The sequence below is a fragment of the Lithobates pipiens genome, unplaced genomic scaffold (genome assembly GCF_037356315.1).
Source record: "Lithobates pipiens isolate NorthernLeopardFrog02 unplaced genomic scaffold, aLitPip1_a1.2 Scaffold_22, whole genome shotgun sequence".
NCBI lineage: Eukaryota > Metazoa > Chordata > Amphibia > Anura > Ranidae > Lithobates > Lithobates pipiens.
In genome coordinates this window covers 165,497,666-165,516,683 of record NW_027507784.1, presented here as the reverse complement: position 1 = coordinate 165,516,683, position 19,018 = coordinate 165,497,666, and the positions used below count along the sequence as shown (strand labels likewise).

The 19,018-nt window shown below is 39.2% G+C and overlaps 1 protein-coding gene across 31 annotated transcripts in view; it reads left to right on the top strand.

Annotated features, from left to right (window-relative positions):
• The window catches only part of ABI2 (abl interactor 2), a 164,263-nt gene that overhangs the window by 110,388 nt on the left and 34,857 nt on the right, over nt 1–19,018 (top strand). For 10 of the 31 annotated variants that reach the window (XM_077448546.1, XM_077448548.1, XM_077448540.1 and 7 more), the window contains 3 exons: nt 3,151–3,275; nt 5,982–6,164; nt 13,039–13,197. In XM_077448546.1, the coding sequence (XP_077304672.1) occupies nt 3,151–3,275; nt 5,982–6,164; nt 13,039–13,197 (467 nt within the window). The remainder of the gene's footprint in view (nt 1–3,150; nt 3,276–5,981; nt 6,165–13,038; nt 13,198–19,018) is intronic. The other 21 variants (XM_077448564.1, XM_077448566.1, XM_077448550.1 and 18 more) reach the window with 3 other exon arrangements.

Sequence of the window (19,018 nt, the reverse complement as noted above, 5' to 3'; positions counted from 1 at the left end):
TTTATTATTGGACATTGGAGCTCACTGGCATTTTCTTCTGTGTAATTTTACACAACCTAAATTGTATACTAACTTCAGTTTTTGTAAGTTGATGTAGTTTCATTGGCAACAAAAAATCTCCTGACCCACTGAAATTTAGTTTCTTTCTTCTACTTTCAGAAAGACAAGGAAATAATCCATTAATTTCAGTTTTTTTAAAACCACTGCCATTCTTTTTGATGGCATCCCTTGTGAAAATGGGGCTTTTTGCTAGATATACACCCCCTTCATTTTACAAGCTTCTTCACTACTACAGAGCATCAGAAAGTATTTGGCACTGCCTGTGCTTGAAGATTTGGTTTGTGACCGGTGTTTTAGCATTTTTGTGTGTGATTTTTTTTTTTTTTTTTTTTTTTTTTTTTTTATATCCCCTCCCCCAATTCCATGTAGGTCTTTTACATTGAGGTCAGTCCTTTTGTGTGTCTTGTCCCAAAAGCATGTAGTACCAACCCTCTCAGATATGTTCTTTAGTTTCCTGCACAGATGTTTTTACTTGCTTTTATTTTTTATGTTTGGCAAGGTTGATGTTAGACATGTCTTTTACATTTTTAATTTTGCACAATATGCTTATAGTGGATTAAGTGATTTTAAATGTACCTAAACAAGGTTTGTTATACAATATGAAATTGGGAAAAACAATAACTTCCAAACTGTATTGACCCAGACCAAAGCTGAAATAAGGTTTGCTGCTCTTGAGGATTATACTTGTATTGCATTATATAACCAAAAGAAAATTGCCTGAAAAAGAATATCATGGTTTTAAAGTAGAACTAATGCGAAATATTTTTTTCATTTTAGATGAGGAAGGGAAGGTTTTAACTCCCTGTAGGTTTTGTTTTTGTGTTTTTTTTTTTTTGTTTTTTTTTCGCCATCTTTGCCCCTTCAGAAATCTCCCTTCAGTTCCTGTCCTATAGCCAAAACAGGAAGTGAGAGGAAATCCCTCTAAAGTGAGGGAATCCCAGGGGCACCAACAGGTGTCCTCATTGGAAGATTTCCCCTCTATTACTGTTCTTAAAGAGGATGGCCACCTGAAAAAAAAATATTAAAAGTCAGCAGCTACAAAATACTGCATCTGCTGACTTTTAATAAATGAACACTTACCTGTTCCAGGGTCCAGCGATGACAGCAGTAGATGACGAGCAATCGCTAGTCTGTCGGCTGCCCCCGCCGCCATCCTCTGTCAGGGAATCGGGAAGTGAAAAGTTGCGGCTTCACTGCCCGGTTCCCTACTGCACATGCGCAAGCTACTGCATCTCCACTGTTCCCCGTTGTGTCCTGGGAACTGTGTGTTTCCCAGAGCACAATGGGGGGAGGCATCTGCGGCTAGCTATTCACGAAAGTGGGTGCAGACACCTGTATTAAACCGGTATCTGCACCCCCCTGAATGATGCCAATTGGGGCACCGGAGGGGGGGAGGGTTCCGATGAGTGGAACTTCCACTTGAGGGTGGAATTCTGCTTTAAGTCTACTCAAAACGTGGGGTTTTCTTTCACTTTCGATTATAACAGTAAATGGCACAGATAGGGAGGGTGAATCTCCCTAATGGTGGCAAAGACAGCAATTAAGTGTTTTGTCTTTAGTTACACCTTAATCATATTCTGGTGGATTGATTTTCTCTGGGGCCATTGGTAAACCAATTGAAACAGGTCAGTTGTGCCAGGTTCCCAGTCTCTGACCAAAAAAGGGGCAGAATATCTTCCATCGTATATCTTATGCAAGGGCAGTTTTTTCCCACTAATTTCTTTAAAAAAAGACCACCTAGCTTTCTCTCTACATGCATGCTGAGAATGCACTAGGGGCGGGGGGGGATCGAAAGCGCATGCCATCCCAGCTTAGTAATTGAGGAAAATGAAAATGGCCAATCATTATTGCTCCTGTGCTCAGTCGGCCATTCTCACTCGATCCTTTAAGTATTGACTGGTACAGTGGTTTCAATGCCGTATACGTTTTTTTTTTTTCCAGAACCATACTTTTTTTGCTCAAAAGAGACTTTGAGCCTGTACAAACAATATAAAAATACTTCTTCACTTTAATTTTTGAAACTTGCTATTCAAGGTGTGCCCCCTGTTCATATCACAATATTAATATGATCATCTAAAGGCAATATGAAAAGTTAGATGAGCCATAACAATCGGATAATCTTTTCATGGTTCTGATGGCCTTATAATGATGAGAGATTAAAATATAGTATACAATAATAATAATGTTTTACTGCATATTGCACTTATGTTTTTATTTGTATTAATTTTTTAAATGTGCCGACTTTTAACCATAATAGCAAATGTAGAACTGGTAGCTAAACTAAAAAAAAATTTTTATAGCACAACAAGGGAACCCCCTTAAATTGGGCCTTCAGTCATTTTTCAACTTTCAATCTATTAACTCTTCTGCCCTTGTCGTTTTAAGTTTGGCTAGTAACATTTTTTTTCTGCCAGTAAATACCTTATACAGCCCACTTCCTACTTGTTACTTGTCTGGTAAAAAGCCTAGGCTTATGAGATCATGCACAGATCACTCCGTTGAGAGTTTGCCAGAAAGGGAGGTCATAAGAGGGCCAATGAGAGCTGCAGGGCTGGAGGTGTGTGTCTGTGTAAATCCAGAAAGTGAACAGGCAGCAGCTTCAGCTGCCTACAGTTAAGATGGTTGCAGCCAGACTCAGTGGAGGGAGATTTCTGCAGCATATTTGGCAAGTACAGAATCACAGTATATAAAATAAGATGTAAAGTGGTTGGAGGGAAGCTTCAGAATGGCAAAGCATTTTTATTACAAATTATGTGAGCAGACTGCAGTTCCTCTTTATGTGGGACTGTACTGTACGGACACTTTTATAAACACAGTTTTCATCCAATTAACAAAACTTTATACAAAATTAAACAAAGTAATTACCTCTTGTATTATACAATTCACTGTTAGTCTCAATTTTTTTATAAATAAAATGTTCTAAGAATTGACTGGCCATAGCATATTTCATGTACACTGCTGTATATCAAACAGGCTCTCTGTATTCAAAAACATTGTTTATTAGTAAATGGTGTCGTTTTGCAAAATGTCCTGTTTTACTGATTAATGGGCATCACTGTTTGTTTTTGGCTCTCTGTTTGCTCCTTGTAGCAGCAGTGGCAGTAGTGGCGGAAGTCATCCCAGTAGTCGGAGCAGCAGTCGGGAGAACAGTGGAAGTGGTAGTGTTGGTGTCCCGATTGCTGTCCCTACTCCTTCTCCTCCCAGTGTCTTTCCAGGTATGTTTTAAAGAAAATCAATTATCTCTTTACTTTTCCGGTTTTGTGATATTTGCATTACAGTAAAATAAAATAATTGCCTCATGAACAAAATGCTATGCTAGTGATCTCTGCTTTGTATGCTTTTCCTGTGCGGAGTAGCTTTTTTTTCTATTTTACTTTTTGTATACATAAATTCTTGCATGCGTTCTCGATGCAATGTAGTAAATATTGTGAGCATCATATTGTTACTGATTCAAGCACATCATTTGTGTAAACATACCCATTGCTGTATGACATTGTTGTGTTTGTACCTGGTTCATTTTTTATCCTGTTTTAGCAAACCTTTTTATTTTTTTATATATTCTTTATTTTTATTTTTCGTACATTATTCAAACATCATTATACAAATCTTGAGAGTGGAGTCGTACAGGGTATTACAGAGATACAAACTCCTTACACCTCTCATCTTACCTAGTACCTTTAAAAACCCCCCTCCTCCCCCCCCCCCCTCGGGCATAACAAAAAAAAAAAAAAAACGGACGGAGCTGTGCCCCCCATTCTCCGCCCGTGTCCTTCGCCCTCCTCCCCTGTTCCCTGCTCCTATTAATCAGACATGGCAGTTCCCACTCTCTATGAATGTCAGCCATTGTTGCCATTTCCCTTGGATTTCACTTTCTGGCTCCTGGGTTTTATTGATCGAGTCTTCAATCAGTCTACTCTGCTCCACCCTCTGCACCCACTCAAGAATTGTCGGCCCCTGGGGGTCTCCCCAATGGTTTGGTATTAAGGCTTTGGCTGCATTCAAGAGATAAGGGATGAGAGTGGCTTTGTATTGCCTTACTCCCATGTCTGTATCGTGGAACAGGCAAGCCCATGGACATTTCCTAATCCTCTTTCCGGTTATCATGTATGTTTTCAATTATCTTATCCCAAAAGGGTCTTATTTTTGGGCAATCCCACCATATGTGTTTGAACGTGCCTTGTTCTTTACATTCTTTACATTTAAAAAGAGCAAACCTCTTTTTAAAGATCAAAAAATGTTAGTATAAGTTATTTTCTTGAGGAAACTAGTTTTGCAGTTATACATTGATGGAGAAGGACTGTAAATCCATTAGATCCTGCATACGCCAAAGAGTCTAGGTCCCCTATAAGAAATATTTAATTTTCAACATATTAGGTCATCTAGTAATGTATAGCATACATTAGTAAATAAGGACTGTAAATAAGCGGGACACTGCATAAATTGCAGGAAAAATTCGGCTTTCCTATATAAAACGTTTAATCTCCCAGTTTCAAAAAGTGATCCAGTAAAGTCGGTTAGATGTAGTATTCAGTTTCATATAGCCAGTGTGATAATGTTTAAAATGTTGCAGAATCACCAAGAAATAATCACCATTAAATCCCCAGTTCACTCCAGTAGCAGTTACTTGAGCATTTTCACTGCCGGAAGTCCCATGTCCAGTAATCATTAATGAATTATGCCAAGTAGTTGCCAGTAGCAGTAATTATCCAGCTAGATAACATCCAGCAGCACCAAGACATGCTAAATGCTATTGCCTAACAGGGCATCGTATGATATTACAAATTGTTAGCTAAGAATAAGAGGCTTACTAATACCTGAAGCTTAGTATATTTGATCCTGCTTTATCTTCCACAAAGTAGCGTATATTTAGTTGTGTAGCTATTCAGTTGGGATTTTAGGACTATGCATCCCTTTTTATGCCCTTGGGGAAAAAACAATGAATAGAGCTTAAAGGGGTTGTAAAGGTAATTTTTTTATTTTCTACATAGGTTCCTATAAGCTAGTGCATTGTTGGTTCACTTATCTTTTCCTTCGATTTCCCTTCTAAATGTTTTTTTTCTTTGTTTTCTTTGTCTAAATTTCTCACTTCCTGTTTCACCCCAGTAAGCTGTTCAGTTAGCTGTTCTGGCTGACTAACCACCAGCTCGGATGATGGTGAGAAGTTTACTGAGGAGAAACAGGAAGTGAGATATTCAGACAAAGAAAAAAAACATTTAGAAGGGAAATCAAAGGAAAAGGTAAGTGAACCAACAATGCCCTAGCTTAAAGGAACCTATGTAGAAAATAAAAAATTTACCTTTACAATCCCTTTAACTATATATTCAGCCAGAAAAGGGTCTTGTGTGCTTTTAGGTTACAGTGAGGTAAACTGTATTACATTTTATTCAGCATAAATTTATGCTGGTGATGAAATACAAAAGTGCAACTTTTTGGTATAGACTTTGGCGAACACAATGCAAGTGTCATCTTCAATGTCATTGGTATTTTCTGCAAAATCCCTAAAATGGGATTGATATTTGGCATTACCCAGGCTTTTATTTTACTTTTGTGTGCTGTGTTTACATACATCTTTAGCTCATTTTTGTATTTTAGTTGTGTAGTATATAATTTGATCCTGTAGAATGGCATTCACTGTTTTCTTCATAGATATAAAGGTAACCTTTACAGGGGAAAAAACTGTGCCTGTTTTAGTAATGATAATCATTGGTGCTCACGAGTCACTGTATGTTTTCTCAAACAAATATCCAAAAATATGGAATCAGGTCTTTTCCTTTGCATGTATTCCATCCACTGCTGGCTGTGAATGATGGCAGTACCTAGATCTGTTGACTAAATTCCTAACACTAAGCTTCATGAAAGCATTTCTGTTCCCACCTAACATGCTTTCTGTATTAACTTCACATCTTCCTCTCTCCACGTAGCCCCTGCTGGCTCAGCTGGCACTCCTCCCATCCCTGTTACCTCCACACCTGCCCCTATCCCTCATGCTCCTGCTACTGCCCCGCCCTCCTCAACTACCCCAGATGCTGCTGCAGGAGCTCAACCCCCTGCTGATGGTTTCACCTCTCCAACTCCCCCTGCTGTTTCCTCTGCTCCTTCTACAGGTGAGTGTGTGGATGAATCTAACAGTGTGGTGGTGACGTGGTATTGACCTCTAATATTTGTAAACTTCAGTGCAGTGAAATTAAATGTTTAATAATGTGTTTACATTACCTAAAAAGGCCCTGTTGCCAGACCATTGATTTCAACAAACATCTTCCCATAATATTATATGTTAATTTATTGTATTTTATGAATGTTATTTATATGTAAAATCCTCACTTGTGTAGACATCCAAAAGCCCTGAGGCCGCTGCTGGGCACTGCCGCCTAGGATATAGATATAGTCTGTAGGCTTTAAACTGTGACTCAAATGACACTATAGCATTTGCCTTTGCTGCTCCTCTGGCAGTTACATACGTTTTATGTAGGGAGAGAAGCTAGGCAAGCACAGACAGTAATTAGACACTGAATCAAGAGAAAAACTAAAAAATTAGATATATACACACCCTAAAGAGTTAACTACAGTACAATTTATTGCTTAAAAAGAGCAAAATATAAAAAGTCACAGCAAGCAAAATTTCCAGTTTATTCCCTGTATATAGAACAGAGAGGAGCTGAAACAATGCCCCAATGTTCTATATTTCCCTATATCGATAAGAACCGACAACCTATTACAATCCATGAACTTTCTCCCGAAAATTGCAGGGAGAACAACTGGGGTAATGTCCACAATCCACAGACCCCTTCATCCCCTAAATGAGAGCACCCCCTATAATACCTGTAAAAAAAATAAACCAAGCCCCCTGTAAACAAAATAAGTAGCATATATTTCCTAATGGGAGCAGTGTATTCCCGTAAATACGGATATAAGTACAAGCTCCACAATGGAATGATGTGCTGTCCACACCACTCTAATATATCATTAGAATTATTAAATATTATTGGTCAGTCAGTCATAAATGGGGCTAAATCACAGCCCTGGATGATTGATCACAATAAAGAAAAAAATATATCGGTCCAAAGAATTTTTGGTAAAAAATCCCTTTGTGGGTAGATGTATTAATTTCTCCAAAAAAGGCAATAAGTCACCATAATAGTAATTAGACACTCCCAGAAGATGAGAGGGCTATGACTTGCATTGAGGAAGGCAGCTGTGCTGAGGAATTTATTTTATGGGAGTAGTCACATTTTCAGGCAAGATCAAAGGCATATTGCAATTGAATACCAATAATTTGTGGTATGGAAAAACACAGCAAATAAGCATTTAACCACTTCAGCCCCAAACCATTTTGCTGACCAAAGACCAGACCACTTTTTGCAATTCGGCACTGCGTTGCTTTAACTGACAATTGCGCGACGTGGCTCCCAAACAAAATTGACGTCCTTTTTTTTTCCCCCACAAATAGCTTTCTTTTGGTAGTATTTGATCACCCCTGCGGTTTTAATTTTTTGCGCTATAAACAAAAATAGAGCGACAATTTTGAAAAAAAAAATGCATTATTTTTTACTTTTTGTTATAATAAATATCCCCCAAAAATATATAAAAAAACTTTTTTTCCCTCAGTTTGGGCCGATACATATTCTAATACACATTTTTGGTAAAAAAATCGCAATAAGCGATTGATTGGTTTGCGCAAAAGTTATACAAAATAGGGGATAGTTTATGGCATTTTTATTAATATTTTCTTTTTTTTTTACTAGTAATGGCGGCGATCAGCGATCTTTATTGTGGCTGCTACATTATGGTGGACACATCGGACATTTTTGACACATTTTTGGGACCATTGTCCCTTATACAGCAATCACTGCTATACAAATGCAGTGATTCCTGTGTAAATGGCAGTGAAGGGGTTAACCAGTGGGTGGCAGCGTAGGGGTTAAGTGTTCCTAGGGGTGTGTTACTAACTGTTGGGGGCTGAGCTTTCATTTAGGGAACACTGATCTCTGCTCCAATCACATGGCCCGCCAGCGGCGCGCTCGCGATGGCAGGGCGGCATTAAAGATTGGACGTACCTTTACGCCAATATGCCTGCACGTGCCATTCTGCCGACGTCGGGAACTGGTTAAAATACTCAATTTTTTTTTCTTTGCATTTTACCAGCTTTTTTTAAAAGTTGGTGACTTGGTCTCTTTTAATGGAAGAATATATTTGTTCAACAAATGATCTCAACATTTTCACCCAAAATAACACACTATATGTTCAGTGCATAATGGGTGACCTAACCATTACCTAGAACAGTGATGGTGAATCTTGTCACCCCAGATGTTTTGGAACTACATTTCCCGTGATGCTCCACTACACTGTAGAGTGCCAGAGCATCATGGAAAATGTAGTTCCAAAACATCTGGGGTGCCAAGGTTCGCCATCACTGACGTAGAAGGTAGTATTCGGTAATGCCAGATTATCCATCTTTAATTTTCTCTTCCATAGCCAAAAACTGTCCAATTTCTTGATCTATTGCAAGGTGTGCTTTAACCACTTGCCGACCAGCGCACGACGATGTACGTCGACGGAATGGCACAGGCAGGCAAATGGCCGTACATGTACGTCCCTTTAAATTTGCCGCCCTGCCATCGGGAGCGCGCGGCCGGCGGTGCGCTCCCACGCTGGTCGGGACCTCCGTGAGGCCGGTAGCGGGACCCGCGGACTCGATCGCCGCGGGCATACCCGCGATCGTCTCACGGAGCGGCCAAATGAAGAAGTGCCATTGTAAACAGCATTTCTCCATTCTGCCTAGCAACTAGGGATGCTGATCTCTGCTCCATGTGATTGGAGCAGAGATCAGTGTTCACTAAATGAAAGCCCAACCCCCCCACAGTTAGTAACACACCCCTAGGAACACTTAACCCCTACACTGCCACCCACTGGTTAACCCCTTCACTGCCAGTGTCATTTACACAGGAATCACTGCATTTATATAGCAGTGATTACTGTATAAATGACAATGGTCCCAAAAATGTGTCAAATGTCCGATGGGTCCCCCACAATGTCGCAGTCACAATAAAAATCGCTGATCGCCGCCATTAGTAGTAAAAAAAATAAAAAATTATTAATAAAAATGCTATAAAACTATCCCTATTTTGTAAACGCTATAACTTTTGCGCAAACCAATCAATTATCGCTTATTGCGATTTTTTTTTTTACCAAAAATATGTAGAAGAATACGTATCGGCCTAAACTGAGGGAAAAAAATGTTTTTTTATATATTTTTGGGGGATATTTATTATAACAAAAAGTAAAAAATAATGCGTTTTTTTCAAAATTGTCGCTCTATTTTTGTTTATAGCGCAAAAAATAAAAACCGCAGGGGTGATCAAATACCACCAAAAGAAAGCTCTATTTGTGGGAAAAAAAGGACGTCAATTTTGTTTGGGAGCCACGTCGCACGACCGGGCAAATGTCAGTTAAAGTGACGCAGTGCCGAATCGCAAAAAGTGGTCTGGTCTTTGACCAGCAAATTGGTCCGGTCTGAAAGTGGTTAAGCATACTTTCACTTTTGCAGTCAAATGTGAGAAAACCCCATTCACATAGAATGCCTAACACACACACACACACACACACACACACACACACACACACACACACACACACACACACACACACACACACACACACACACACACACACACACACACACACACACACACACACACACTGATATTCCCCTTAAAATTGGGGGAAAATCGTGGGTACGCCAATTGTGAACTTCCGAATGCCCGACCGAGATACACAGGACATCCTCTGGGTCAACATCCTCTCGGTGGCGCCATTTTTAAATGGCAAAGCTGAAAATGACAAGGCTGCAAATGACACTGGACAAGGTTGCAGATGGACACTGTTAAGGCTGCAGTGATAGACATTTAAATGTAAGTTTTTCTCCTTAAACTTCCCTCCTAAACTTGGGGTACGTGTTATACGCCGATAAATACGGTATAATATATTATTATACTATATATATATATATATATATATATATATATATATATATATATATATATATATATATATATAATTTTTTCCGTATTGTGGCTGACTGCAAGGCATTTTCAACAGTGTTAGAGTGAGCCTGTGTCAAGGTTGTCCTTAACATCCACAGCAAACAGTACTTCCTCTGCACCTTTAACCCTTCATTAGGGCAGACAGGGTTAGATCTGCTTTCACAGTACTGACTGGGATAATTATGACAAATTGAGCTCCACACAAATCCCAGTTCTCTCAGGGAAGAGGAGATGGATTGTGTGTTCCTACTAAGTAGGAACACTGATCTCTCTCCTCCCCTAGTCAGTCCCATCCACCCACAGTTAAAACACCCCTTGATCGCCCCCTAGTGTTAATCCCTTCCCTGCCAATGACATTTATACAGTAATCGGTGGCTAGTTTTAGCTCTGATCGCTGTATAAATGTCACTGGTCCCAAAAAAGCATCAAGTGTCCGATCTGTTCACCGCAATGTCGCAGCCACAATAAAAATCGCTGATCACCACCCTTACTAGTAAAAATAATTAAAAATAAAAAATCCATAAATCTCCCCCCTATTTTTTAGACACTATAACTTTTGCGCAAACCAATCAATATACGCTTATTGCGATTTTATTTATTTTTGATGACGAGATGTTCAAATACCACCAAAAGAAAGTTCTACGGGGAAAAAAGGATATTAATTTTGTTTGGGTATACCGTCGCACGGCCACACAATTGTCAGTTAAAGCGACACAGTGACGTATCGCAAAAAATGGCCTGGTCAGGAAGGGGGGAATCCTTCTGGGGCTGAAGTGGTTAAAAGAAAGATGGCCTAGCAGATAATTCAGCATACCTGTGCCCAGAAGTTAAACATCCGCTCAGTCACGTTTTTTTCAAAGAAAAAACTGATTCAATATACATTAGAGTTCAGTTTACATCAATGTTAAAGAGCCAACATTAAAGCATTTTTTTTTCCTGCAGGCCAAAGGGGGGGGGCACAAGCTCTCAACATTGGGGGGTGTCATGTTGACGAGGACGAGTGAATAGGTGAATGCTTATACTTTAGTACCATTACACAGTTGGACGTATAATAGTCTAACGTTCATCAATCTAGTACTGATTGTGTTGCATTTGTGTTATTATTGGACTGTTCATAAAAAAAAAAAAAAAAAAAAAGTTTTAAGAAGTACGGACAATGGTACATTTAATAAGTATTGAAGCTGTTTGAGTGCATCTAGATCTGGGATATACTGTATTTGTTTTACTACATATTTGATATGTCTTGGATTCAGTCATCGAATAACGTGAGCCAAAACAAACTGGTATATATTATCAAAAGGAATGGTGTAATCAAGTTTAACAATGTAAGTAAATGTGGTTTTCTGGTTTTGTAAAATCATTTAACATAGCAGACAAAGGTATATCAATGGCTTTACCACATTAATATTGTCCTATGGTTATTTAAAAGTCTTTAGCTAGTGGTGTGTATTATTATTTTTCTATGCAGCATTTTTTTCCTTTTATTAGGATGACTTTTATAAATCTAGTATTCAGCATTTTATTGACTTCTCAGGCTAAAAAAATTGTATTGCCAAGTCGCTGGAAAAATCATTCAAAAACAATTCCTGTGTGAAGTAGATGGGATTTTAAACAAAAGCCTATAAAACCACACAAAAAAAACATTGTTGACTTGTGTGATGCTAGACAATCACTTGGAGAATATGCTAGATAAGGGAAGAGTTCAGAAATCTGCCAGGTGTTTATTCCTGTCTATGACCCCATTGGGAAAATTTTCCCATTTGCTTGTGCCTTTGACCCCCATACAAGAAATAGGGGGAGCAGTCATGACCAGATGAAGATAGTCTGAACAGCAATAAAAAAAAACTGGTGGTTTATCTCTTCCCCCCACTACAATGTATTTTTTGTGTTTTTGTTTGTGCCACCGGTTGAGAGATTTCCCATCAGTTCCTGCTCTGATAGGGAGAGAATGGAAATATCCCCATGGGGGATACACAAAAAAACTATAAAAAAAATTTGCAGAGGCTTTAACCCTTCCTTGTCCTGACCAAAACTAAGTAACCATTTGGCTGTTTTTCATTTTTTATTTTACATTTTTTTGTATTGGCTTTGTAAGGACAGCAGCTTGACACTTCAAGGTACTGTCAGCGCAGCATAGCCCAACTCTTTTGCAGTTGGTAGCAAAAATAAATAAAACCACAGCGTCATTTTTAATATACAGTATATACAGTTTGATTGCTTTAGAGCAATATATGTAGGGGGATTCAGTTTTGGGTTTACATTACATCTAAAGTCAATTTTTAACATTTAAAGCATGGTTAAAATTACCCAAAAACTTTCTTTTGCTGCTTGTGTCCAGTAGGGGTGTTTTTTGTTTTTTTCAGTCATTTCATGTCCTGACACAGGAAGTGAGAGTAGATTTATCCAAAGTAAAGGAAATCCTCTGAGCTGGCACCACAACAAGTGTCCCCTTTGGAAGATTTTCCAGACCAAGTAACAAAGCATAATTTCAGATTTTCCCTCACTTCTCAATCTCGGGGCAATGATCTATAAACAAAAAGATATCTGCAAGGGCGCGGAGAACATCAAAAAAGAAATTCCAGCCCTTCCACACTATCCAAAATGAAAGAATAGCTATTACACTTTAAAACAGTAAAAGTATTTTGTTCTTTTGGCCATTTTAGCCACTTGTCTTTCTGTACATGTGCTAGTATTTAGGGCTATAGGTTAAATATTTTATACTTATTTTTCTTGATTGCTTTATTCTTAAAGCTTTATTAATCTCTCAATACCACTCCATATTTATGCCTCTTATAGTTGACATTTACATACAGTCTTTTATAGAATTTCAGTGTTTGTAGCTTTTGTGGAAATAACAAACTGCGCAAAATATTTAAAGCAAATTGTTCTTGTGTTTTAGGTAATTTTTCACTCCGTTTGTTTGCTTATGCTTGTTTAGGTAACCCTGCTCAGTTCTACAGTATGAACAGACCAGCGTCCCGACATACACCACCAACAATAGGAGGTTCTCTTCCATATCGTCGTCCTCCATCTATGACCTCACAGCCAAATCTTCAAAATCAGATAAACGGAGGGCCGTTTTATAGCCAAAATCCAGGTAAGAGGCTGAATGCAACAAGTCATAGAAGGATAAGGTATTGTGAGATAACAAATCTCCTTTTTCTCTGTTAAAACGCTAATGTATTTAAATCGTATTTTGCACTTTAAACTGCTTTTGCAACTTTCTGATCAGTTAGCTGGTTGAGTAACTTGTCCACTGATTTTTAATTGCAGTACATATTGCATGTTATTTGGACAAGCCAAATTCATTCAGGCAATTCAAATTTGCTTGTGATTGTGACCAGCTCAGCTGTTCCAGTTGTCATTGAAAGAAATCAATGACAAACAAGTGAAGCTGTAGCAATCTAACCTCAATAGAGTGTTACCCATGTCCTCTTTGGACAGAGCAGCACACATTTTCAAGTCCTATTTGGACTTTAATTTTATATTTCAAAACTTTCTGGTACAAAGTAGTAGTTTAGGTACAACCTCAATAATTATATTAGGGTATCATTCTATACACACTTGTTTTCTTCTTGCCAACAATTCAGATTTCTAGCAAATTTGTATCTGACAATTTATTGCATTTACACATTTTTGTTTATCATGTTTAAATATTCTTTATAATGAGACATAACCAACATTTTTTTTTATATTCAAGATTTTCTACCGTCCTATTTCAGGGTCTATTTTAAAATCACTCATTTATAATAAGCAACCCAAGTAAAGGAAAGGTGACATTTTTTACAAGGCAATATATTGATCTCATCATTTTATATTCCTCTATAGTTCTGTTTTATGACCGATTATATAAAATTATGTATACATAAAAATTTGCATGCAGCCCACTACATCTCTTATCCTTTCTTTTTTTTTTTTTTTTTTTTTTATGCAGAAATCAAAAACCTTGTTTTATAACAACCTACATGACCTTTAGTCTTTATAGGAGGAGTTTCATCACAAATATGGTGGGATAACACAAATGCAAATTGAGTCAAATAGTGTAGATATGGTTTGCTTCTGGGAAGACCTTTTTATCTTAAACAAAGGGGAATATACAAAAAAAGTAGGAATTAAAACAAATGGCATGCATAAGTTTCCTTTCACAATGCTTTACTAATGCGTGCAGTGCGTTTTCATTTAAGTTATATTGGTGGTACCTATATTTTTTGGAGCAGTAGATACAGTTGTACAGTTGGGAAAAATTGTGTTCCCAGCTTCATATTTCTGACCAATCATGGATAGTTACAACATCCTCCAGTGTTCTTTCATGTTCTTGTTAGAATCAGCTCATAATATATTTTATTCAGATTTATTTTATTTATATTGTAATCCTGTTTAATTTTCTTGCATGTTTATACTTTTAAGATGTTACTCTGCATGCTAATACTTTTTCCTGGCTAGACCTATGCGTTTGTGTTCTGCACAGCAACCAGGGCAGTTGCTTTCTTCACACACTCCTCAATATAAACTCCTTTATAGCACAGATTTGGGCATTCTGTCTTTTTATTGTTTAATGTTTGGATTATTGAATAATTCTGTTTATTTAGGTCAGCTAGGCTGGTCTTGAATTGGATACAAAAAAGTTACCTGTTTAGTTGTACTGTGCACATGTTGATGCCCTGTGCCTGGGAGGTGGATGGTTCTCATAGTGAACATGTATTTAGCATAAACAAGAACTGTACAAGATTGGAACTTAGCCCTTTTTTTTCTATTTGTATCTGCCATGAACCAGTTGTAAAGGCATAATCCCTGCATGGACACCCTGGTTAGCGGCTTTGAGAGATGAGGATTTTATCAACTCCAAATAGCTGCTGAAACTTGGCAGAGATATCAGGGATAAAAATCCTAGTTTGATGGACTTTGTGCGTTTACTTTTCTTTTGAAAGATGGCTTTTGAGTACATGGTCAGGAATGTTATTCTACATTAATTTATAATGTTAGGTTGCATAGACAGTGATACTTAAAGCGACATTCAACCCAAAACTAAAAATGTAATAATCGCCACAACCTTTATATGGGGTGGTTACATTGGTTTTCTTTATTTAGGCTTCTCCCTCTGTTTTCACTTGATCTGATCAGTAACACACCTCCAATATTAGGGTGCCTATACTCTCTGGATGAATGAGCAACTGGGAGACTTGGACAGCAACATTCTCAGTCTGGTAGGGTGTTTGAACCCCAGAAGAGGAGGTAAGAGACTGCTCTATGCAATAGCCTTGCACAGAGCAGGTAAGTATAACATAATTTTTTTTTTCTTTTACAATCGCTTTAGGCTTAGCTCACATGTGGCTACACTCTGCCTGTAGGACAGCCCATTTAATTCAGTGGGCTGCCCTACCCACAGAAACATGGGAGAAGATGTCCCCTGACCCCTTTTCTCTTGAAAGCGCTGCACCATATGGTTTGTCATGCAGAAAACACCATTACGTTCGCAGATGCTTCGGGGGAGCCTTTAAAAATGAATGGCACCCACACTTGTGTGCTAAAGAGCAAAACATTTGCCTGCGGTAATTTGAACCTAGCCATGCTGGCAAGTTCACCAGCTGAAAATTAAAAGAAAGAAAGCTTAGAAAATGAAAACTATTGCAGCAACCTCATCTAATTAGTAAGCTGCAGTATGTTTGCTTTTGGGTTTAATACTGCTATAATATGCATCCAACAAGCATGAGATATGCTATTTGCAAATTAGCTGATTAGTGTAGGTCCTTGACCAATTTTGTTCGCTGTGTATATTGGCAGGTTGGATATTGCGAAGAAATTTTCACTGCACTAAAATATCTAGAAGTAATATTTCATTATGCACCATAGTATAATTCGATATCAATGTTGTTAGTGCGTCTTTCACACAGTAACATAATCCGCATACTGGAAACTGCCAGGAGTCTTTCTGCCTCATTAACGGCGTAGTATAATCTGCAGTGCTGATTCTTCTCCATAAAATTAAGTGAAAAATATATTGGCAGATTTTATTTTTCTTTACAGAATTAAAGGAGACTTATTTAAAATAGTTTGCTAGAATGTAATTTTTTTCCTGCAGAGTCATTTAATGTTTTATGTGTGTAGTATCATATTTGTGATCTGAAGCACACAAATAAAAATCCTTATGGAAGATGTATTTGCAATTCTCAATATTATTCATGTTTCAATATGGATAACTACAACAAATACAAAACCTCTTTAGCCCCCGAGCCTGCCCTCTCTCCCTTAGACCCCCTTCATTCTGGGGTGGTTGGTGCGTCGGCGTTAAAGCGCCGCTATTTTTAGTGACGCTTTACCATCAATTTCGCTGCGCTATTCGTTTTAAAGAAAAATCTGCCTTTGACGATAAGTGTGAAACCAATTTATTTTCAAAAACACTGAATTTGAAACCACTTTCACACTGGGGCGCTTTGCAGGTGCTACAGCGCTAAAAATAGCGACTGCAAAGCGCCCTGAAAGAGCCGCTCCTGTCTCTCCAATGTGAAAGCCCGAGGGCTTTCACACTGGAGCGGTGCGCTGGCAGGAAGCTAAAAAAAGGTCCTGCTATCAGCATCTTTGGAGCGGTGTGTGTAATACCACTCCTCCCCACTGAAATCAATCGGCAGCGCGGCAATACTGCTGGCAAAGCTGCAGCGTTTTGCAGGTGCTTTTAACCCCTTCTCGGCTGCTAGGGGTGTAAAAGTGCCCCGCTAGCGGCAGAATAGCGATACAAAATTTACAGTAAAGTGCTGCTAAAAATAGCGGCACTTTACTGCCGAGGCACCCACCACCCCAGTGTGAAAGGGGCCTTGGATAACAAATTTCTCATACTTATTTGCTCTGTGCAAAGGTTTTGTACAGAGCCACCCTGATCCTTCTCTTCTAGGTTCCTCAGCCAGTGCTCCTGGTCCCTCCTTCCTGCCCTCATAGCCAGCAGCTTGCTATGGGGGGCGCCTGAGAAGACTCGTTCTCCAGTCCCTGCTCTGTGTGCCCATTCACACGGACCATGGATCGGCCTTGCCCCCACTATTTCCTCATTGGCTCGCTGGCTGTGATTGACAGTAGTAGGTGCTTCACTGCATGAAGGTAAAAAATGTGAGCTTTTAAAACCTTTTAAAATGTGTTTTTTTTATTTTATTTCCCCTTCTGGGATCAGTTATAAACCATAACATGTTTTTGGCAGTAGTGGGCAATAGGACCAACCCAACACACATTTTTAACATGGATCTTACAGATGCAAAGTCTTCTTACGCTGCCTCAGGCGCACCATAAATCAGGCGCTACATAAATCGCCTACTTCTATGCAGGACTGATACCATGTTGCAGAGAAGGAACTTAGTGTTACTAAACCTACAACAGTAAAATAAGTGTGTATATGCAGTAAAGCATGCTTATTATACTCTGTGAAGCCTAAGGGATTAATCCTCTGCATTTTCTAAAAGGGCTGTTTTATCTTATATGCACAGATCCTCCTCCTCTTCCACGTACTGCAAAACAGGTCCAGATAAGACAGTTACTGGAGTCAGACTGCACATTCTCAGTTTGGTGTGTATTGCTAGGTAGTTTTTCTTTTTTCTTGGGAGTGTGCATGTGATTCTGGACAGGGTAATCCGCACTGTCCAGACAGAGGGTCAGGATTCCTGGATCCTTATAGGACAGCCAGTGCAGTGTGAAAACTCCTACAAGCTTTAACCAGACACTGATAGTAGTCACAAGACTGCTATATACTGCTGGTGAGAAAAGGTATTTAGCCATTTGTAGTTACTAAAAAGAATGAATTTCCATGTTGTGTACTGTGGGAAACCAGGTATAGTGAATGCAGGGTCCTGGGTTTAGTGACACTTTTATCTTCTGTTGAGTCTGGTAAACTTGATACATGACAAATAGTTCAGTCTCTGCAACATTGTGTACACTGTTGGTGGCAAGCACAGAAATGTCCATACACTTTATACAATAAACATGCTTGTAAGGTTTTTTTTTTTCCAGGATAGAATGGTAGGGCATGTTACACTGCCCCTGCCAAAGGCAACAAATGAATACTGAAATTCCACAAATGATTTACGTTATTGGTAGTGTATGTGAAGTCTACTGAGACATCTCTAAATATATATATTCTATCCCTTAGTTTCAATTAAAAAAAATACTTTGTACCAAAATCATACTTTTAGTATCATTGTAAATACTAAAATGTTTAGCCGTAGACAGCGGTGCCTGTGTTTTGGAAAATATCTTCTAAACCGTGTAGGTTTAGGAGATATTTCTTGGACCTACAGGTAAGCCTTAATCTAGGCTTACCTGTAGGTCAAAGTGGTTTGTAAGGGTTTACAACCACTTTAAGTCTGGTATAAATCTTAAGGGGAAACCCCACGCCAAAATTGAAACAATTGCATAGGGTCCCCCTCAAGACCATGCAAGACCCTTTGGTCTGGTAAGGCTTTAAATGGGAATCCCCCCACACCAAAATATAAAAAAAACTTCATGGGGTCCCCCCAAAATCCATACCAGACCCTTTTCCGAGCACACAGCCCAGGGGGTCAGGAAAGGGAGGGGGAGCAGCCCCCCCCACCCCAAAGCGCCTTGTCCTCGGGTGATGTCTTCTCCCCTCGCCGGTTCTTCTCCCTCCTCCACTGCAGTCTTCTCCCCTCGTCGGTTCTTCTCCCTCCTCTGCTGAAGTCTTCTCCCCTCGCCGGTTCTTCTCCCTCCTCCGCTGAAGTCTTCTCCCCTCGCCGGTTCTTCTCCCTCCTGCGCTGAAGTCTTCTCCCCTCTTCGGTTCTTCTCCCTCCTCCGCTGAAGTCTTCTCCCCTCTTCGGTTCTTCTCCCTCCTCCGCTGAAGTCTTCTCCCCTCTTCGGTTCTTCTCCCTCCTCCGCTGAAGTCTTCTCCCCTCTTCGGTTCTTCTCCCTCCTCCGCTGAGGTCTTC